Source organism: Tinamus guttatus, unplaced genomic scaffold, assembly GCF_059628265.1.
Source record: "Tinamus guttatus ecotype Peru unplaced genomic scaffold, ASM5962826v1 Tinamus_guttatus_pri_ptg000219l, whole genome shotgun sequence".
NCBI classification, from domain to species: Eukaryota; Metazoa; Chordata; class Aves; order Tinamiformes; family Tinamidae; genus Tinamus; species Tinamus guttatus.
This window is the reverse complement of record NW_028288753.1, coordinates 425071-447922: the sequence shown is the minus strand read 5'-3', so window position 1 is coordinate 447922 and position 22852 is coordinate 425071. Positions and strand designations below refer to the sequence as shown.

General features: G+C 52.3%; 1 protein-coding gene across 1 annotated transcript; it reads left to right on the top strand.

The window, feature by feature from the left end:
- The first annotated feature begins 5557 nt into the window (after positions 1-5557).
- On the top strand, positions 5558-6517 carry LOC148594642 (olfactory receptor 14C36-like). Its single transcript, XM_088525013.1, has one exon. It carries the CDS (start codon positions 5558-5560, stop codon positions 6515-6517), a length of 960 nt encoding a protein of 319 aa, XP_088381139.1.
- The last annotated feature ends 16335 nt before the right edge of the window (positions 6518-22852 follow it).

Here is a 22852-nt window from a genome sequence, read left to right as displayed (position 1 = left end):
AGGCTTTTGACACCGTCCCTCACAACATCCTCCTGGGCAAGCTCCGCAAATGCGGGATAGATGAGTGCACAGTGAGGTGGATTAGGAACTGGCTGGATGGCAGAGCTCAGAGGGTAGTGATCAGCGGTGCAGAGTCTAGTTGGAGGCCTGTAGCTAGCGGGGTCCCCCAGGGGTCAGTCCTTGGTCCAGTCCTGTTCAATTTATTCATCAATGACCTGGATGAAGGCACAGAGTGCTCCCTCAGCAAGTTTGCTGATGATACCAAACTGGGAGGAGCAGCCGATACCCCAGGGGGCTGCGCTGCTATCCAGAGGGACCTGGACAGACTGGACAACTGGGCGGTAAAAAACCTCATGAAATTCAACAAGGCCAAGTGCAAGGTTCTGCACCTGGGGAGGAATAACCCCAGACACCAGCACAGGCTGGGGACTGACCTTCTGGAGAGCAGCTCTGCAGAGTGGGACCTGGGTGTCATGGTGGACTACAAGTTGACCATGAGGCAGCAGTGTGCCCTCGTGGCCAAGAAGGCCAATGGAATCCTGGGGTGCATTAAGAAGAGCGTCTCCAGGAGGTCGAGGGAGGGATCCTGCCCCTCTACTCAGCCCTGGTGAGGCCGCATCTGGAGTACTGTGTCCAGTTCTGGGCTCCACAGTATAAGAGGGATGTGGAGTTGCTGGAGAGAGTCCAGCGCAGGGCTACGAGGATAATAAGGGGCCTGGAACATCTGCCCTATGAGGAGAGGCTGAGGGAGCTGGGCCTGTTCAGCCTGGAGAAGAGAAGGCTGAGAGGGGATCTAATCAGTGTATATAAATACCTCAAGGGAGGGAGTGAGGAGGATGGTGCTGGCCTCTTTTCACTGGTGGCCACTGACAGAACTAGAGGTAATGGCCACAAACTGAAACACCAAAAGTTCCACAGGAACGTAAGGAAAAAAATTTTAACAGTGGGGGTGACAGAGCCCTGGAACAGGCTGCCCAGAGAGATTGTGGAGTATCCTTCTCTGGAGATCTTCAAAACCCGGTTGGATGCAGACCTGTGCCACGTGCTCTAGGTGACCCTGCATTTGCAGGGGGGTTGGACTAGATGACCTCTAGAGTTCCCTTCCAACCTTAAGCATTCTATGATTCTATGATTGCTCACCGTAAAGGCTTATGATACATTCCACTGGGTCAAATGAATTTCTGTGGGAGAGGTGGAGGAAGAAAGTAGGAAGGAATCCAAAGAGGGGAAATGCAGGCCAGGAGTCCTATCAGTAAAATCTCCAAATACAGGTGCATTTCAGACCCTCTATGGCAAGCCCCTTTCTGCAGTGATCTGCAGCAGCTGGGAGGAGATGCCTCTGGTGGGGTGGAGGGCAGCTGCATTGGAGAGGCCCCTTCCAGCCCAGGAGGATTTTCTGGGCACTCAAACAAAGATTTCAGTATGGGACCTTCATGTTTCAGCCCTGGAAGACTCAGTGCAGGGCTGATTAGCTGCACATGGGACTTCTTTGAACCAGGCTTTGTCACAAGTCACATCTCCTCAACCATGGAAATGCCCCCAGAAGCTGATCCCATCACATCTGACCTCAACAAGACCTACGGTATTTCTCTGCTTTTATTCCTGTGTACCTAAACTTTCTTCTTAGCGTCTCAGTGTTGGGATGAAGACTCAGCTCCTGGGACAGAGAAGGCTCCATGGGCACCCAGCCCCACTGCTGCACTCAGAGCTTCACTCTGTTGACCTAATCCAGTCCCAGAGTGCTCCCTGCAGCTGTCTGAATGGACAAAGGTGGGACCTGTCCCTTCCTCTTCCTCCCAAGCATGTCATTTGAGGAAGCACAGGAAGAACAGGCCTGGAGGCATCCTCATGGCACGGCAATGCCTGTGGCTGGGGTAACTGATCATCCCCTTCCTGCAAATGCTTCCCAAGCCAGGTGCTTGGAGACAAGTGACTGGCAGTGATTATGGAACGGGAAAGGACCTTCCCCTCTGGGTGGGCAGGGGGACCTCATGCTCTTGTCACACCACTGGAAAGCAGCTGTCCACTCAGAGGCCTGTGGAAGAAGAGGGACAGAGGTCAGGGCTCATGGGGTGAAGGTGGTGACATGTATCTGGGGCCAGGGCACTGCTCTCTCCAAGACCTTCTCCTAGGAAAGCAGTGCAGGAGCAGGCATACCCTGGAGAACAAGCTTGCCCATGTTCCTAAGGCCAATGACAGGGTCCCTTCTGTGTGAGAACGTGACACGCCAGCAGCAGGGCCATGGCTGCTGTTCATCCTCTGAGGTCATTTCTGCCTGAGTACCTGATAGCCCCAAAACTTCTGACTCTGAGGACACTTACTGCTCTGGAGTTGATACGCCAAAGGGGGCTCTTAGCTCTCACAGGCTGTTGTGACATCAGCTCAGTGTCTGGTGGTGACAAGCCAGAAAAATGCTCATGGTTTGGGTGTTGGTTGTGTTGGCATTTCTGACTCAGGACCTGGTAGGCCAGTAGCAGGCACATGACCTGGACATTGGTTGTGAGGTCACTGCTGTGCCAGTCCCTGATAGGCTGAAAGCAGGGATATGGCTCTAACGGTGATTGTGATGTCACATCCTTCTGTGTAGACCTGAGGCCATCAGCAGGCTCTGGGATGCTCAGGTTTCTTATGATGTCAGCTCTGTCCCCGCTGCTGATAGGCCAGAGCCAGCGGAAGGTTGCAGGGCACATTGTGAGGTCACTGCTGCCCCGTGCGGGATTGGCTGGCAGCAGGACCAGCCCCAGCCAAGGGCCTGTGAAGTCCCCTCAATGTGAGCACCTGATCAGAGGACAGGGCTGTGACATGGGCTGTGAGGACGCGTCTGTCTGTGCAGAGGACAGGCCGGAAACGGGCTGGCCGTGAAGGGCTGTCCCCAGAGCGAGTCCTGCAGATGGAGAAGGAGCAGCAGGCGAATGACTGCTCCTCGTCCATGGATGGAATTCCTAGAGCACAGGAGCGCATGAGGGAGGTGAGTGGTGGGATTGCAGGGAGAGGCGGGCAGCAGGAATGGGACCTGCACGGAGAACATGGGGATGGTGGGGAAGGAGATCTGGGCCAAGACAGCCCAGCAGGAGCTTCTCCAGCGAGGGGACACGTGTTCCTGGCCATGTGCACTTCCTCTCACACAAAGCAGACCAACGGGCACTCTCTCCTGTGCCTGACGCTGGTTCAGGAAGAACAAGGTGCCACTGAAGATGTCCATGGGCCTTGACAGCCTTTGGTGCAGCCATTTGGAGGTCCTCTTTAGCCCTATTCATATCATGTGGTGGATGAAGAGAAGTTCAGGGGAGGAGAGCTAGAAGGGTTTGAGACTGCAGAGCCTGGAGCAGAGACGTGGCGGGGTGGGGGTGCCTCCCATTTATGCAGCACCCCGGGTGTAGAAGGGATGGGCTTTCCCTACAGCCAGTGCTGGAATGTCTGTGTTTGGGTACAGGACAGAAATGCATAATGCTCTGGGACACTTGCCCAGCAGTCACTCCAAGGGGACACGGTTTTCCTGTAGGTCCCCGGCTGTATCTGCTAGAGACATGTGGTTGTGCTGGACACTCTGGGAATCTGACAAGGCCCTGCTGCCACTTTTCTGTGCTATCAAATCAAGGCTCTGCACTGAATTACAAGAGCTGCTGGTTAATCCTGCAATCTTCCAATGCTTCAACTTCATAGCGAGTGGGGCTGTTATCATAGTTGGCATCTGGGGTCATTTCAGACAGTCAAGGCAATTCCCCACCTGGACCCCAACTCATGCTCTAGGATGATGCAGGTCTCCCAGTAGCTCCATCGGAGCAAGCAGGCACTGGCAGCTGCCTTGCATCTCCTCAGTCTCTTCCACTGTCACCAGGACCTTCTGTGGGAGCAACTGACTCTCAACCTTCATCTCCAGGGACTGTAGTGGAGCTTTGACAAGGAGCTTGTGTGCAGATCTCTGTGCTCTGCTCACTTCCGTTTGGCAAGGGGAATGCCACCACTCGTGTGTTTGTGGAGTTTACAGGAGGGATCTGAATACGACTTCACACTCAGATCTAGGCAGGTACTGCCAGATGGATATTTCTGAATCAGCACCTGAACCTTGTGTCAGTGAACTCCCACTTGTCCACTCCTCAGTCTCCTGTCTAGTTAAGGGATGTGAGATAAGGCTTCCAGAGTGAGACATTTCCAACTTTCATAGATAGTCATCCTTTGATGAAATAAATTGCCGTGTTGGAATAATCTCTCTCCAGTCATTAGCAAAGGACAACAGGTGATTATTTTAGTTTATTGAAGTGAACATTTCCCAGGAGGAGGGAGCACAAGGGACAGAGAAATTGGTGAGTTCAGCTGGGCCTCTGCTCCTGAGCAGGACCAGGCTCCTGGGACGGAGGCAGCTCGTGGCAGCCTGGCAGCACTGCCCAGAGACAGCGTGTGCAGGAGCAGCTCCTGTGCCAAGAGCAGCAGGGCTGCGGGCACTGCCTGCTGCTGTGGACAGGAGAGGAGAGAAGGCAGCGAGAGGGGAACGGCAGTGTGGAGCGGGAGGACAGAGCAGAGCTCACTGTGGAAGTGAGCTCCCAGCCCCTTGCATGGTAAGTCTCTGGCTGTAGGGAAATGCTACTGAGTTTTCAGAGGGGTCTTCTGCACCCAGTCAATGCCATCACTTGGTAGGGTTTGGGGCAATCGCTCTCCCCCCATCTCCAATGCAGAGGATGCTTCAGAGCAGGATTCCCTGCCTCAGCGTCACAGGGACAGGGCATCCTGCTTCCTTCTCCCGGGGATGCTGCAGGGCTGTGAAGCTGGGTGTGAACCCCGGTCTGCATGGGCTCTAATCCAGAGCAGTGTCCCTGTGCCTCAGGGTTGCTCCTTGCTTCCCTCCTGTCCATGCTGCTCCTGGTCTTCTCTTAGGCTCACTTGGGTGGAGAGGATTTCAGCTGCAGTTCAGATATCAATGCTGCAAGTTAGCTGAAACAGGGGTCTGCACGGGAGTGTGGTTTTTAGGGTAACATGTAAATGCGATCATCCTCCAGCTCAAAGCAGTGTGAGTGCAGGACAGCTGGAACCTGGGGTAATAGAGAAACTCTCGTCACTCTGCCCCAAGTGATAGGGAAGCCTTTCCTCTCAGCACTTGCAGCAGAAAGGAAAATGATTGCTGTCTTCAAGGAGCGCTGCCCACGTGGGAGAGGGGCATCTCAAAGAAAATAAATAATGTCAAAAAAAAAAGAAACCTTTCTTCTACAATCCACATACTTTAGAAATGGGTGTGAAGATGCTGAACAACCCTGTTATGTGAAAAGTGATTTTATTGTGAGTGTCAGAATTACTCACTCCAATTCCTTCCAAATTCCATGGGCAGAGGCCCCAAATTCTTACAACACACCCCGTCAGCACAAAACGGGGTTCAAGCCAGGTAAGTGCACAGATGCCACTTCCCTGTCCCCTCCCCCTAGTAAGGAGAGAATCAGTGTGATTTTTTTATTGAGAATTTGATTTTTTTCTAATTTACTAGTTTTTCTTTCTTGTAATATCTTTTCCTAGAATGCCACATCTTTTTTTTTTTTCTCCCAGGACAGTGCCCTGAGATGTCCAACAAATGTCCAACAGCAGCTCCTTCAGTGAGTTCCTCCTCCTGCCATTCGCAGACACATGGGAGCTGCAGCTCTTGCACTTCTCGCTCTTCCTGGGCATCTACCTGGCTGCCCTCCTGGCCAACGGCCTCATCATCACAGCCGTAGCCTGCGACCACCGCCTCCACACCCCCATGTACTTCTTCCTCCTCAACCTCTCCCTCCTCGACCTGGGCTCTATCTCCACCACTGTCCCCAAATCCATGGCCAATTCCCTGTGGGACACCAGGGCCATTTCCTACTCAGGATGTGCTGCACAGGCCTTTATGTTTCTTTTCTTGGTAATAGGACAGTATTTCCTTCTCACAGTCATGGCCTATGATCGCTATGTTGCCATCTGCAGACCCCTGTATTATGGGACCCTCATGGACAGCAGAGCTTGTGTCAAAATGGCAGCAGCTGCCTGGAGTAGCAGTTTTGTCAATGCTCTCCTGCACACTGGGAACACATTTTCCTTACCACTCTGCCAAGGTAATGAGGTGGAGCAGTTCTTCTGTGAAATCCCCCAGATCCTCAGGCTCTCCTGCTCTAATTCCTATCTCAGGGAAGTTGGAGTCCCTGTGATTACTTTTTGTGTACACTCTGGGTGTTTCATTTTCATTGTGTTGTCCTATGTGCAGATCTTCAGAGCAGTGCTGAGGATCCCTTCTGAGCAGGGCCAGCACAAAGCCTTTTCCATGTGCCTCCCGCACCTGATTGTGGTCTCCCTGTTCATCAGCACTGGCATGTATGCCCACCTGAAGCCTCACTCCATCTCCTCCCCAGCTCTGGATCTGGGGCTGGCTGTTTTGTATGCGGTCGTGCCTCCAACCATGAACCCCCTCATCTACAGCCTGAGGAACAGGGAGCTCAAGGATGCCCTGAGGAAAGTAATTTCATGGACATTATTCAGAAATGGTAATATTGGCGTTGCTCTCCACATGTGAATCCCACTGTATCCTGTACCAGGACTGAGCAATATTTCTTTATGTTTATCAGATTTACTCTTACTAGCATTTGTTAACACCCTGCTACACAAATGGTTGGATTTGTTCCTCCTTGAATTAGACTACTTTGTCTCATATGCTTTCCAAATAAATTGGTGTCTAAGTCTGGGTCAGAGCTGACCCCCTCACGCTGTCATTAAAAGCAGAAAGTTCCACCCAGTGCAGTGCCTGAAGGCTGCTCTTTAGAGGAAGCTGGTTTTAAGAATAGGCTCAAGGGATTGTACCCCAAAGGCCTTGCTTCACAGGATTCTCCATGTGTTCGGGAGAAAATAGCTCAGAAATGTGTAATGAGCTCTGCATTTAGGACTCGCTCATTGGTGACCAGTGACTGTGGAAGGGATGGACCTTTCTGGAAAGGTGAAGAAGCAACTCATCAGGGATGTTGTCTCTAAGCATGTGGAGGAAAGGACGGGCGTCAGCAGTGGTCAGCATGAATTCACCGAGGGGAAATCAAGCTGAATCAGTTTGAGAGTCTTCTAGGATGGAAGGACTGGCTGGGTAGATGAGGTGAGATTGGTGCATGTTGTATGCCTTGACTTCAGCAAAGTCTTGAACACTGTCTCCCATCATGGGCAAGGTCAAGAAGTGTGCGTTTAGATGAGTGGACAGCAGCTGAAGGGCAGAGCTCAATGGGTTGTGATCCATGGTGCAGAGTCTAGCTGGAGGCCTGGAGCTCTTGGTGTTCCCCAGATGTCAATATTGTGTTCAGTCTTGTCCAGCTACTTGATTAATGACCTGGATGAAGGGGATGAGTGCACACTTAGCAAGTGTCCTTATGGTCCCAAACTGGGAGCAGTGTCTGATACCCCACACCTCTGTGCAGCCATTCCAAGGGAAATGAACAGGCTGGAGAGTTGGGCCTCATGAAGTTCAGGGTCCTACACCTAGGGAAGAATTACTGAATGCACTGGTACAGACTGGGGTTGACCTGCTGGAGGGCAGCTCTGCAGAGAAGGACCTGGGCATCCTGGTGGACTGCCAGCTGACCACGAGCCAGCAATGACTCCTTGTGGCCAAGAAGGATGGTGGCCTCCTGGGGCGCATTAGGAAGAATGTTACCAACAGGTCAAGGGAGGAGATCCTCTCTCTATACTTGGCCTTGGTGAGGTCCAATCTCGAGTCTTGTGTCCACTTCTGTGTTCCTCAGTACAAGAGGGACATGGAACTACTGGAGTGAGTCCTGTGGAGGACTACAGAGATGATTAGGGGATTGGAACACCTCTGCTCCGAGCACAGGCTGAGAGAGCTGAACCTGTTGAGCCAGGATAGGAGAGGGCTGAGGTGGGATCCCATCACTGTGTACAAATACATCAAGGAAGAGTCTCCTTCTCTGGAGATATTCCAAACCTGCTTGGACATGATCCTGTGCAATGTGCAGTAAGTGAGCCTGCTTGTGCAGGGCTCTGGACAAGATGATCTCCACAAGTCCCTTCCAGCTTCCTCTATTCTCTAATACTTGAAATGCCTGCACTGAAATATATCAGCATTCTGCACTGTAAGGATCTGCCTGTGCCTCATCCTTATAGTGACTGGTACTCGTGTAGGAGGAAAAGGCATCCAGGGTCACCTGAGATGGCCCAGGAAATCCACAGTGCCCTGCCACAGTTGTGGGTGACCATGGACAAATGTCAGAAACATGCAGGACCAGATGCAGCTCTGCAGAGAGGTACCTGGGTGTCATGGTGGATGACAAGTTGACCATGAGGCATCAGTGTGCCCTCGTGGCCAAGGCGGCCAATGGGATCCTGGGGTGCATTAAGAAAAATGTCTCCAGCAGGTTTAGGGAGGTGATCCTGCCCCTCTACTCAGCCCTGGTGAGGCTGTATCTGGAGTATTGCGACCAGTTCTGGGCTCCACAGTACAAGAGGGATGTGGAGCTGCTAGAGAGAGTCCAGCACAGGGCTACAAGGATGATCAGGGGCCTGGAACATCTGCCCTATGAGGAAAGGCTGAGGGAGCTGGGCCTGTTCAGCCTGGAGAAGAGAAGGCTGAGAGGGGATCTAATCATTGTCTATAAGCACCTCAAGGGAGGGAGTGAGGAGGATGATGCTGGCCTCTTTTCACTAGTGGCCACCAACAGCATTAGAGGTAACGGCCACAAACTGAAACACCAAAAGCTCTACATGAACTTAAGGAAAATTTTTTTAACAGTGAGGGTGACAGAGCGCTGGAACAGACTGCCCAGAGAGATTGTGGAGTCTCCTTCTCTGGAGATCCTCAAAACCTGCTTGGATGCAGTCCTGTGCCACGTGCTCTAGGTGACCCTGTGTGTGCAGGGGGGTTGAACTAGATGACCTCTAGAGGTCCCTTCCAACCTTAAGCATTCTATGATTCTATGATTCCTTGTCCCCCTTCACTTTAAGGTATTCAGGTTCAGGACTGCCAGGCAGGGATTCCCATATAGCCTTGATATTTCTTTTGCATTACCTTTTATGATACACAAGCCTGTAGTGCATGCTCACCACAACTGGGCTGTCTGCACACAAGGCTGCATTGGGAAGTGCCTGGACACTCAGGCAAGAGGGATTCTAAGTCCCCATGACTCAGCCCTGTTGTGGCCACATGCGGAATTGTGTGTCCCACTGTGGTACACCCAGTGCTGCAGCAATGAGGAGGAACAGGACAGGCTCCAGACGGGGTCTGCAGAGATGGGGTTGGAGACCTAAAGCAAATGGCCTGTGCGGAGAAGCTGAGGGACCTGGGTTTCTTCAGCCAGGTGAGGTGTTACAGCTAAGGCGAATATAGCACTGGCCAGTGACTGCTAGAAGGGTGGTTTCAGAGATGATGGAGCCTATTCTGACAATGGGAAAGAGCATGAGAAGTTGAAAGAGCCACCAACAGCAGCTGGAAATGTACAGACTGCACTTCAGGAAAACAAGAAATTTCACTTCAAGGGTAGTTCTGTGGGGTAAGACATCATGCAGAAGGTATCTAGGATCATCCCATGCCTCTGTTTCAAAGAACAGTGAACAACACCTAGAGACATCATTTGAGATGGAGAGATCCTGGGCTGAGAGCAAGGTGGGAAGCAGTTTGGATGTCTACAGGCTGCAGGCAAACAGGCACAGAAATAGCAAAATGTAGCAGAGCCTGAGGGGGAGATGGCCAAGGGCACTGCCATGGCCAAAAGACTCCAAAAGAACTAGGTCTATGTCACCTGTGCTATGGCTGGTGTCTCTGATATTGAGGATTGGGAGAGGAAGCTTCTTGCTCATGGCCACAGGGTCTCCTTGCCTGCTTTCCCCCAGGGACACAAGGTGTGCTGCCCTTGGCCTTGAACACCCCCACCCACACACTGACCCAGCAGGAGACCCGGGCAAAGCATGGTGGAAAGGAGCCCCCCTACTCAGAGTCTGGACACCTGTGCTTGGCCAAGATACTTGAAAAACACGTGAAGTGTTAACCTGGCATCAGATCAACCTGCACTTTGTCTTTGCTTATCTGCAATCAGGGCCTCCAACTTTCTGCTCTACTCAGCCCCTGGGGAGACTTTGCTGCTAATGGTCCTCAAGAGGACCAATTAACTCTCCAAGAAAGTTGGCCATTTGCTTCTGACTGGAACTGCTGGAGAGATTTCCTCAGTCTCCTCCTGGAGGTTCTCAACCTCCTGGAGGTTCATAGACTCAGCACCAGGGCTCATTACAATGAAAAAATCTAAGGATATGTCATATTTTTCTTCAATCTTCAATTCTTGTGTGGCTAATTGGAAAGCAATGTATTGAAATGAGGCAGATTTCAATGAGCACCTGAAAAAGAAGGATGTCTGCTTTTCAGCTTTCTTTTTTCATTCTGTTTTCAGAAGAAATCCGACCACATTCTCCCGTTCCTACAGTGTCTCCCAATGAAGTCTGCACATGTGGGAAAAGCAGTGTTTTTGAGAGGAGACCTGTATGGATAACCTTCCTGTTCACGTCCCCAGCCCTGCCATTTCTCTCCTTGGTCACTGGGGACTTGGATAGCTCTGGTTCAAATCTAACCTTTTTCTGCTCCAGGCTTCAGCTGAATGTTACAGCTGTTGCAGTTCATCCAGTGTCCTATGAGATAGAAAAACTAATCACCTATATGACAAGCATAAGCTTCATCCTCTGTCCTAAGAAACAGAATGCAAGCCTGATCACTATGTTGAGTCCAAATTGCCTCCAGGGAGGTTCCCAGTCTACAAGGAATAACCTTCCTTGAGATGTTTTTGACAGATAGATACAACAGCCTGCATAGAAACATTCTAAAACAGCTAGCTGAACAAGTAACTACACTCCTGAAAGGCAAGGCAAGATTGAAATTCTCCACTTGTTCAAAGGAGCAACTGGAGAGTTGAGAGGTATCTGAACAACAAAGAGAAATCATAGAATCACAGAATCATTATAGTTGGAAAACACCTTCAAGATCATTGGGTCCAATTGTAAAATATTCAACACCATACCTGTTAAACCATGTCCCTAAGTGCCTCATCTACACAATTCTTAAATACTGCCCCACCACTTCTTCAGGCAGCCTGTTCCAACTCTTAATTACTCTTTCTGTGTAGAATTTTCTCCTAAAATCTATCCTGAACCTCCCCTGGCACAACTTGAGGCCTTTTCCTCTTGTCCTATTTTCATATAGTGGAGAAGAGATCAACCCTGCCTCACTACAACCTCGTTTATGGCAGATGTAAAGAGCAATAAGGTCACCCCCGATCTTCCTCTTCTCCACACTAAATAACTTGAACTCTGTCAGCGGCTCCTTATAAGGTCTGTGCTCCAGTCCCTTTACCAGCTTTGTTCCTCTTCTTCGGACTCACTGCAGCACCTCCATGTCTTTCTTGTAGTGAGGGGCCGGAAACGGAACACAGGATTCGAGGTGCGGCCTCACCAATGCTGAGTACGGGGGATGATCGCTTCCCTGGTCCTGCTGGGTACTCTGTTCCTGATACAAGCCAGGATGCCTTTGGCCTTCTTGACCATCTGGGCACACTGCTGGCTCATGGTCAGATGGCTGTCGACCAACACCCGTAGATCCTTTTCTGCCACGCAGCTCTCCAGCCACTGAGCTTCAAGCCTGTAGCTGCATGGGGTTCTTGTGACTGAGGTGCAGGATCCAGCACTTGGCCTTGTTGAAACTCATACAGTTGGCCTCAGCCTATTGATCCAGACTGTCCAGATCCTCCCCTAGAGCCTTCCTGCCCTCAAGTTCATCAAATGTTCCTTTGAGCTTGGTGTTGTCTGCAAACTTGCTGAAGGTGCCCTCAATCCCCTTCTCCCTTATTCAGATCATTGACAAAGATATTAAAGAGGACTCGACCCAACATTGACCCTGGGGGAACAACGCTCGTGACCAGTTACCAGCTGGATTTCACACCATTCACCACCACTCTCTGGGCCTGGCCATCTTCTCCGTTTTTCTCTCAGCAAAGAGAACACCTGTCTAAGCCATGAGCTGCCAGCTTCTCCAGGACAATGCAGTGGAAGACTGTGTCAAGAACCTTCCTAAAGTCTACTGAGACCATGTCCACAGCCTTTCCCTCATCCATTAGGCAGGTCACCTGGTCTGAGGAGATCAAGCTGCTCAAGTAGGACCTGCTTTTCATGAACCCATATTGTTCCGGCCTGACTTCCTGCTTATCAAGCACATACTGTATGATCGCCCTCAATATGATCTGCTCCATCACGTTCCCCAATACCGAGGTCACGCTGACAGGCCTGTAGTTTCCCTGGATCCTCCATCTTGCCAACATTGGCAAGTCTCTGGCCATCTGGGACCTCCCCTGTTGACCAGGACTGCTGATAGATGACGGAGAGTAGCTTGGCGAGCACTTCACCAGCTCCCTCAGAACATTTGGGTGGATGCCATCTGGACCCATAGATGGACATGTGCATGTCCAGGTGGAGTACCAGGTCACTGGCTGTTTCCTCCTGATTTATGGGGGAGTTGTTCTGCTCTACACAGGTGTGTTCTAGCTCAGGGGGCAAGCACCTTGAGGAGAACTGATCTTGTTGTTAAAGACTGAGGCAAAGTAGGTGTTAAGTTCCTCAGACTTAGCCTCATCCTTTGTGATCCCCATCCTCATACCTATTGCATGCAATTGTCAGGGATTGTAGCGGGTCTGTGAAATCCCTGGCTCCCTTAGCAGAGAACGTTAACCTTGAAAAGATTAGAGTGTATCTATGAGATAGGGAGTTCACAGGGAGACAGCAGAAAGTTATTAACAAGTGTAAGGAGTTTTGGCCATGGAGCAGAAACTGGGCAAGCTAAGAATCGTCCAGTCATAACTCTGTCACTAGCTACTGTCCTTTGTAGTCCTCACTAATAAGCAGCAGCCACGATGAGGAAAGCTCAGTATAAATAATGTACCTAGAAAACAATAAAACATAGTTTGCGTTGCATCTACCCCAGTTGTTTGTGTTTTTGGCCACCACGACTGCGACAACTGCTGACCCTGACATGATAATAAGAAGTGGTCCTCCTGGTGACTGGCAGTGGTGGCAGAGCTCGGCGGAGCTTGAGAGCAGCAGGGAAGCTGCCTGGCCCGGACCTGTGATTTGACTCCATGTGAAGGTGAGCTGCCAAGAACGGGACTGACACCTCTGGAAGGTGCGCGGCAGAGAGCGGAAATATAGAGATGTGGGGCAAAACCTGACAAAGCAGGAAGCCCTAGCCTTATCTACCTGGAAAGCTTTGCTTGTTCACACAGGTATCACAGTTACTGACTATGTGTTACATTGAATGTTGTTATTGTGACGGGGGCAGTGTCCCCCTCCTGTAGAGGCTGTCACAGAGCAAATGGATGCTTTACAGTGCTCTACCAGCGCCCCCAGGTCATCAGACCGTAAAGATGATCTGAGTCATAAGCATCCCTCACCCAGTGAGCAGGCAAAGGTGCGGCAATGGTGGGAGTCTCTTAATGAGCTCTCACCCCCTCTCTATAAAACACCTGCAGAGCAGCTGGCTGAGTGGGAGGCTTTGAATAAACCTGTGTTCCTCTTTGCTCCTCCTGTGGAGGAGGAAAAGGAAGATGATGAAGAGATCCTCAGAAAAGGCCTTTACCACCATCCCTGATGTTACAGCCTGAGAAAGAGACGGGGGAGGATGTGCCCCCATGTATTGGAGATGAAAATTTCTGTGATCTGTAGAGTCATAAAAATCTCCTGTGAGAAGCAGAGGCCAGACCTTGAGAAAAAGATGTTTGCCTGCCTAGTCTGAGTGATAAGGAGCACGGAAGCAGCTGCTCAGCCTGGTTCACAGGCAGACGCCCGGAAACCTGTTGAAGCAGCCGCTCAGCCGGACTTGTAGCCATCTTAACCACAGATGTACTCCAAACCAGCTTTGGAGGCCAAACACCCGGAAATGAGGAAGAAGAGGAGGAAGGCAGGACCCTCGAATTGAGGGCTGGGACGCCCAACTGGCATGTGCACTTGCGCACATGGGGGGAGAACTGCACAACTAGAGGCAGAGTTTGTCCATCCCCTGGGCTGCCTCCTGGGTTGGACTGACCCTGCGTGCCAGGATGCACCGGGCATAGAGAGGACAGTGCGGAGAGAGCCGGGGGCGGGGGCGGGGAGAATAAACTCCTAACTCTGAGGCCTGCACTGTCTCCATGGGAGCCGGTCAGCAGCTCTCTTGCTCTGATCTGCCAGCTCGAGAGGATGTTTGGGCCCAGATCGGCAGGTATCACCTCGTGAGTAGTTATCCATACTTTGCTTCTTTTATGTGCTTTTCACCTGAATAAACGCTTGATGTAGTCACCTCGTTCTGCGTGATTACTACCGAATCCCGAGCCCATCCGGAACAGCCCCTTACCAGAAGATCCAGACTGGGACTTGCAGGGCGCTGCCGTTTATGCAGCATATCCTGGATAAATCCAGGAGGGGTAAAGATATCCAGCCCGGGGATTTGATTCGTCTTTTAAAGTGGGGGTTGGAGAACTGTAATGCTTTAAGTGAGGACAGAAACCGTTATTATCCCAAAGTCTGCCACCCCTTGACAGAGACCACACCATGCGTTGCCTTATATGTGGCAACCAGGCTTGGTCCGGAATTCCATCAAAGCCCATAGGGGGTCCATGTACGGTAGGCCAAGTAAGTATGGCTTTGCCCTGGGTTCATCCCAACAGCACCAGTGTCAAGAGAAGAACTCGGCAAACGGCGCGTAGCATATCCAGACGGAGGACTGTGATGATGAAGTCCGCCTCTGGTCCAAGTGGGAGGCCATTTTTGCATCTTTTTTCGTTCCAGGGGCAGCAGCAGCAAGAGCCCACAAAATCTTAGACACCCTGTCCTGCTGGGTAGTTAAACAAGCAAATGTCACCAGTCAGGTCCTCTCTAATCTGGTTCTGGATTTATCACAGGTACAACACGTGGTGGTACAAAATAGAGCGTCTATTGACTTCCTGCTACTGGCCCACGGACATGGATGTGAAGACTTTGAAGGGATGTGCTGCATGGACCTACAAGACCACTCTAAGGCAATCCACCAGCAGATTCAACAGCTGATGGAGCACACCCAGAAGATACAAAAGGACGGGGATTTCTTTGGGCTGGATGGGTTAACTGATTTATTGGGTTTTGGTGAGTGGCTAAAATCCTTGCTTAAGACAGGATTGGTGCTTTTGATTGTTATGCTTTTTGTCCTATGCTTATTTAGCTGTGCCTTCACATGCATAAGGTGAATGCTATTCTCCCTCACTAATAAAGCCTGGCTACTGCAAAAGAAAAAAGGAGGACTTATAGAGGAATGGCTTGGGGATTGAGGACACTTCACGGCTCCAGGCGGTCAGCACTACCCCAGCCTTGAAATGATCGAGAGTCCTTGAGCTGTCCACCAACAGATCAATAAACAACGGACGCTGCGCTTCCCAGCTTCTTTATCCCACAGCTATTGTTTCACATTTCCCATTCCATTCCTTTGCAAAGGCGACCAAGAGGGAAAGAAGAGGGTCTTCTCCACAATCAGTCATCTTTAAGGTTTCCCAAAGGGCCAATCCTGCCCTCTTTTTCCTCCATAGCTCACACAGCACAGGGCACTATCTTTTTACTCCTATGAGTCATCCATCCATCGGTCCATCAAAAGCCAAACTCTTATTTGTCATCCTCTTTTTCTCTCCTGCACTCAGGGTGTGGCCATCGATGCATTAGGCACTTTCCATGTGCTGAGGCAGCCCAGCAGTGAGGTGAACAGGGACATGATCGCAGCGAGGTTTCACGTGTGCGAGAGCTGCCCGCACTCATGGCATCAGCTGTGATGGCAGGCCTGTGGCTGCCATCTGATGGCAGGGTACTGCCATCACCCACCCGGTCTTGCTGGGAGTCATTCCCCAGCTGGCGGGAATGGGATCTCCTGCCGGGTTAGCGCATCCTCCTCCTCTGGGGCTCCTGGGGCACATCCATGGTGCACAGGGCAGGCTCTCCCTCCACGGGTTGCAGCTCCATGGGCTCTGGGGCAGCTGCGATGCTCTGCAGGAAGGCAGCGTGGCGGTGCCACATGGTAGCACCCACCTTCCTCTTGGTGCCCAGCGCCGCCTTCCCCCTCGCCCGAAGCTGCTGCGGGTGCCTCATGGCAGGCACTAACAGACAGCATGGTCCCACCTTCTCTCAGGCTCCGTCCAGCCCCCGCGGGAGACGCTCCAAATTCCCCCTTCCCTCCCTGGACTGCCTCAATCACCTCCCTTCACCTTCCTTGAGTGTCTGCCCCTTTGACGAGTACCTAAAGCATTTTCCTTGCCCTTTTCGCAAAGGCGCAATGTGTTTTCTCCCCTCACAGACTACTCCTGTGCCCTCCAGTCCCTTCAGGAGCATTTAGATGCCCTCCAGCCACATCTCTTCCCTCTACCCTCCACATCTCCTCTGACCCTCCTTTCTCCTTGCCTCGTGCTCACATGCTCTTCAGCCACCAGACAGCAGTGGTTTCCTCTCCTCACTTCCTCTCCTTGCACGTTCAACGTCCCTTCTTCCCCCTTTCTCATTTGCTATCTTTTCCACACCTCCCCACTAGGCACTAGGCTATCCCCTAGTTGCCACCAGACACCTTCAGATCTCTTCCATTGCCCACTATCAGATCTCCTCTTTTGCCATGCTCACAATCCCATTGCCACTGCCAGAGCCTCAGCTCTCCTCCACTGCCTTGCTTCTGCCATAGGATCAGACAGCACACCGGATCTTGAAGACACCTGCCCTTCCAAATGGCTCCACATGGACGTACTGCCAGGCACAGCTGGGCTACTCCAGCTGGGAGAAATCACCGGGTCTTTATTGGGCACTGCCCAGGCCTCAAGAGCACTTGCAGAGGCCATGCTCTACTAAGGGCTGTCCTGGCGCAGAAGTGGCAATGCTGGCAGCAGCAGTGGGAACTCCTGCACCAACACGCTTCTGCGCAGCCCCACCACTGCCAGCCCTGCTGTTTCTCTCGGTCCCCTCAAGGCTTCAGGACCTTCAGGACCGTTTTGCAGGTCTGCGTGGTTCAACTCGGCCGTACTGCTCCCACGTCCGCCGGGCTGCCACAAACGACTCATACTTTTGACGGTGCTCTTGCAATTCCATCTTCTTCCCAACACTGAAGAGGAAACAAAAACTCCTCAATTTCGCATAGAGGCAGGAGGACAGAGACTCCTATAGACGTCTCTCACAGCCCAGGAGCCTGCTGCGCTCCATCCCTCAGGCTGTCAGGCCAAGACAGCTTTTCCACTTGCCATTCTGCCAAGGAAAGTGAGGAACATGCCACAGAAGGGAAATACCAATTGAAGCTGGACACATTTACCAAGAGAACTGCTGCTGGTCTCTTCTCCATGGCCTGCTGCTCTCCAGACTCCTCCATTCCTCAAGGCAGGCTCCTGAGGACTGCAGCCCTTGCAGATCTTGGCTTGCTTGTCTTGGCAGCACTCTGTTGGGGCAGGCACAAATTCCCCCTCACAGCCGGGCTCCGTCCTGGCCTGCCCCTGCCCTCCCCCAGCCTCTGCACGCTGCCCTGGCAGCTACTGCTCCCTTCAACACCGCAGCAACCTCAGGCACTCGCTGGGGGCTGCCTAGAGACACCAGCATCAGGGGCTGTCCCAGGGTCTCCTCCAGGTACCGAGAAAGCAGAAGCTGCCGCATCCTCCTCAGGGCTAAGCCAGGGGGATCCTTGACCCTGCAGCACAGCCGTCCCCGCTGCTCCACTCCCCTACACCTTTGAGACACTTCGCACACACTTACATTTGCCGAGACGTTTTCAGCCTCGGGACCGCTTCCTTCTCCCCCACCACTTCGGGAAGGCACAGAGACACCAAGCTGAGTCTTAGCGGGTGGCCCCGAGGCTTCTTTCTTTGTGCTTCAAGCCTTCCCTGCTCAGAGCCACCATAGATTTGGGGCTTCTGAGCTTCTGCTTTAGGTTGTGTCTAGGCAAAGAGAGAGGAGGAGGAAGGCCATGAGAACAGAGACAACAGAACGGAAGAGTCAACTCAAAAGCTATTGGCATTTGGAAACTGAAAAGCTACATCCCGCTGTGGCCATACACCTTGGCCTTTGGACGTTACGTAAATTCCGATAACCTACCCCCTCTCTTATCCGCTTGCCCACAACAGGGAGTCCGGATTCAGCAGCCTTCCTGCCCATGCTGCCTCCTTTCTGCACACTGCTCCTCCTTACTGGTGGCAGCGCGCTGCAGATAGAGCACACGCGCAGCTCACATGAGCACGTTCTCCAGCCTGCGCTCACACACCAAGCCCATCAAGAGCATGGCCGTCCCCAGAACCTTTCTCCAAGAGCCTCACCTCACTGAAGGCAGTGATACTTTCGGCCCCTGCACATCACTGGTGTGTGCGGGAGAAAGACGTGGCCGGGAGAGAAGGCGCTTGCTCGCGAGATCTCCTGGAAGCACATAACAGGGAAGCTCTCCACAACTGCATCTCCGGCACAGGGGCCACCAGAACAACAACTCAGCAATGCTCAGGCATGAAGTGCATTGGAGAGGGCCCTGACTCCTCCCGGCCCTTTCAAACTCCCTCCATTGTCCTACCCTCTCTTTCCAGAACATCCCCTTCCTCCCAGAGGGATTGCACCCTTCTGCTTTCTTTGCTCCACATTCTGACATGCAGCCTTCACTGTTGCATTACCTCTTACAGGCCGGTGCTCTCTGCAGCTGCCTTTTCCTGCCTGCTTTTGCCGCAGAAGCTCTCCAGATGCAGGCACAGCTTGGCCCAGGCACTGCTTATCTGCACCCCTGGGAACCAGGAGCACACACAAATGAAACCTCACACAGGACGCGCAACACAAACCGCCACACGCTTCCCACCCAGACACAAGTCCTACAAGCCATGGGGCATGGCACTATCACCTCCGAGCACTACTTCAGGCAACAGGTCAAAAGGAAAAAGTTCCTTCGTGCATATCCAGGAGCACAGCATTAACAAAAGGCAGTTCTGCCATGCTCTCACCTCACTCCGTGAGCTCTAGCCTGCGCCTTGCTCTTCTCCCTTTCCGGCTCTTTCACAGCACATGTGTGCTTTGATGTTACACGTGCTCGCGAGGGGACGCGCTCAGCAGCAAGAAGCCCTGCAATTACAAAGAACCTCTTCACACCTGCCTTTTTGGCATGCTTGCCACGAGAGGTACAGGCTGGCCTGCCCATGCATGGGCTACTATGCTGCAAGCCCGGACACTGCCAGCCTTGCAGACAGCCTTCCTAGCAGCCTTTTCAGGCTGCCTGCATGCTCCATGCATCCATTTCTAGAGCATCACGCTGCCCCCTGGGACCTTCCCCTCCCACTCTTGCACTGGCCCAGATTTGGAAAAGTGCCAGCAACTCTTACGGTACCTTCTCTGCCAGCATCCATCGCAGAGCCGCCTTTGCTTTCCTTCTTTGCCAGCGGTGACTCTTTGGCAGCTTCTTGCATGGCTTTGGCCACGTCCTGCTCATCTGCGAACCTGCAAATCACAAGGGCACACCAACCATACCTCAGCTGGGGGGCTCACTCAAAACTGCGACACACTTCCCTCCCACTAGGAGGACTTAAGACCACCCAGAGCACAACAGGAACTTCCCACCATTACGAGAAATGAGTCCAACAGCAACAGCTCCCTCCCGCAAATTCCACAGAACGCTTAACCAAAGCTGCTTCTGCCAGAGTCTCACCTCACCCGACGTGCTCTATGAGGGGCCTCTCCTGCCATCTCCCCATCACTCCTCTGCTTTGGCAGGACAAGCTCTTGGGAGAGGAGGCGCTCACCAACCAGACCACCTGCAAGGACAAAGCATGCAAGCTCTTCACATCTGCTCCTGCGGGACACTTTCCACAAGAGGCACGTGTTGGCCTGATCACACATGGGCTACTGCGCACGGAGCACACACTCAGCTAGGCTTGGAGGCCAGCTTGCTAGAAGATTCTTCATAGAATCACGCAGAACCACACAATGGTTGAGGTTGGAAGAGACCTCTAGAGATCACCTAGTCCTTGCTCCTTTCACACTCCTCATCTTGCCTGAGCCTCCCCTTCTAAAGGACCATGGGGTTCCCTGAGCTCTCCTTAGGCCATTCTTTCGGGTGCACATTCTCCAAGTCGGGCCAGAGGGACAGTGTGGTCACTTGACAGAATCTCTTTGGCATGGCACACATTCATTCTGAGAAGGCCAACACATATAGGCTGTCTTCACCCCTTATGGCTGCTCTCCACGCTCGCGCTTACACTACCTTTGCTGTCCGTTTGCTCAGGCAAGCCTTGTTCTCTACCTGCATTTTTACGTATAAATCTGGAAAGAACAAAGGTGAAACCAGTTTCAAGAAGGGGCAATCCAGTCCCAAGTGGCTTTCACTCAGCTGTTGCTCAGAGAGAGGGCGGAACGCTACTGTAAGCTCTACAGTTTTGCAAAGCAGAAGTTGGTGCAAGGCAGAAGTGCATCTTAGGAGCCCTAGCGCACAGCACTCCACTGCTGGAATGGCACAAGAAACTCCATCCACAGGCATTCTATAGATCAGGCTGGGACACAGCTTCTCACAGATGCTTTTCAGGGAAAAAAAAAAACGTGCAGGGAAGAGAAACCTCTTGAGCTTTAGCAGGGGATTCTTCAATTTCTCTCAAAAGAAAGCAGATGTAGCTGGATGTATGCAAAGGGATCCCTAACTTCCTCTCTCCCTCTCATTGGGGAGCAATGGAAAGGAGAACCTCCTCCAGGTGACTCCACCTCAACACACATGGCTTCCCAACGAGGCAACAACAGCCACGGACTTTGCTCACAGGTATAACACCACTACTATTTCTCCTGATGAGAGAAGCTCTGGCACCTAGGCCCTAGGCCCCTCTAGCTGGTCCTATGAAGCAGGAGGTAAGAAGCTGCTCAGTCAGGCAGTCAAGGCCTACCCAAGGAAACATACTCACTGTGGCAACACAAAGACACCCCCAGGAGGCATCTGAAAAACAGCCGTCTCCGTGCGGGCAATGATCAAAGGCCTCAAGGCTGGTGTCTGCAAAAGTGACAGAGACGCACATGGTCACCCCCGGAAAATAGCCCCTGGCTCACAAGGGCGTCAAACTGCCTACTACTACCCACACAACAAACCGCTCCTCCACAACTCTCACACCACGAACTCCTGCATCAACATCAGACCCTGTCCCAGCACAGACATGCTGCCCAGCAAAACCCTGAGAAGGAGCACTAATGCTGCTGGCCTTTGATGAGGCCAGTCACAAGGAGATTCCCTCAGGCAACAAGCTCTTTCCTAAAAAGAGCTCAGGACAAGGAGCACAGCACCAGGCTTTGCCTTTGATGGCCTTTCTGCCAGCATGGCTTACTGGAAGCTGAGAGGCTGGTGGAGGGGGAAGGAGCAGCAAAACTGCCCTGTGCTTCGTCTTCTTCCCAAAGCCCTTCCCAACAGGCATGGGCTACCGCTCTGCATCCTTCCTCTGACCCAAGACAGCTGCTCTCAAAGACTCCTGTGTTGGCAAGTCTCTCCCGAAGGTGAGACAAGCTCTCTCCAGAGAGCTCCCGGGATGGCACATCAAGTCTACCCAAGGCACTCCACAGCCAGAGAGAATTCTGGGGCCTCTTTTCTAAAGAAGCAGAGGGAGCACTCAACACTTCCCAGACTTACCCGCAGGAAAGATTTTGACAGCTTTCCCGTCACATCTACTTCATTGATGAAGTCTTCAAAAAACCTCATGGTGACGTTCCTTTCTCGGCACACAAGAATGCCGATGTTCTTGAAAACGAAGTCAAAATCTTCCCCTTTGGACAAGGCCCACACAAGCAAGGTCTGAGTTGCCCTTAGACAAACGGACACCTTCTGCAGGGAAAGGTGGGTCCTCATAACCATGGTGGTAAGCTTCACTTGAGCAACTTCCAGATGCCCTGCAAAAAAAGGCAGCAGGCAACAAAGTCACTCAAAGAGCCCTTGGGCACACTCAACTCACCTGGCAGCTCAGCACACCCTCCACAGCCTTCTCAACACCCTCCCTCCCCACCCACTCCCCTTTCAGCAGAAAACCGCTTGCCTGGGGGATACGGACCCATCTCCAAACACCTTTTGCTCTTCCTAGCAAACTGGACATGGTTTCACAGGAATGCAAGAACCACTCCAAACACAGCCCCACTCCTTCCTGACCCACAAGATCCACGCAGGGCCCCCTCCAGCTGGCCACAGGGCCCTGGGGAAAACTCCTCCTCCCACCTCTGCTTCACTGCTCCCTGCAGCTCTCTTAGACCACTACTAACTACAAGCTGCCAGGCAGAGCCCTGCCACAACACGAGGGAAACACCAGCTTTGCATCACGCTTCTAACCAGGCCACGGGATGTTCTCGTAGCTGAGGTCATTCTCCTTCAGAAACGCGTTGTCCAGATGTAAGACAGGCCTCCGAACAGGGAAACTCTTGTTCCTCACAGAGCACAAGTAGTTGTCCGTGATGAACATGTTTCCCACGCCTGCTAGCTGGACAGTCTGAAAAGAAGAGAGCACGTAGAGGACAGAAGGAGGCTTTTCACATGCCCAAAAAGTAAGGGATAGCTTTTCAGGGCACTCAGAGGGTGCTTAAGGGCCGGATCTACAATGCAGGAAGATGAGGTGCTTTGCAGGAGAGCCCTGCACTCTCTAGCCATGGCCTCTCCCACCCCTCACCTCCCACCAGCTAAGCGCTGACCCACAAGTAGGGAACACCACCCAGGGAGGTGCAAGACGTGGCAGAAAGTCTCCACCGTGTGCCAGGCGCGTTGTTCCACCCGGCCACGTGGGTCCAGAGAACGCCCCAGAGGAGAAAGCCCACATTCTGCTTCTCCAGCTGCCCTTTGCTTTGGCTCTCCATTGCCAAAGAGCTGCCTCTGGGGCAGAACTGCCACCCA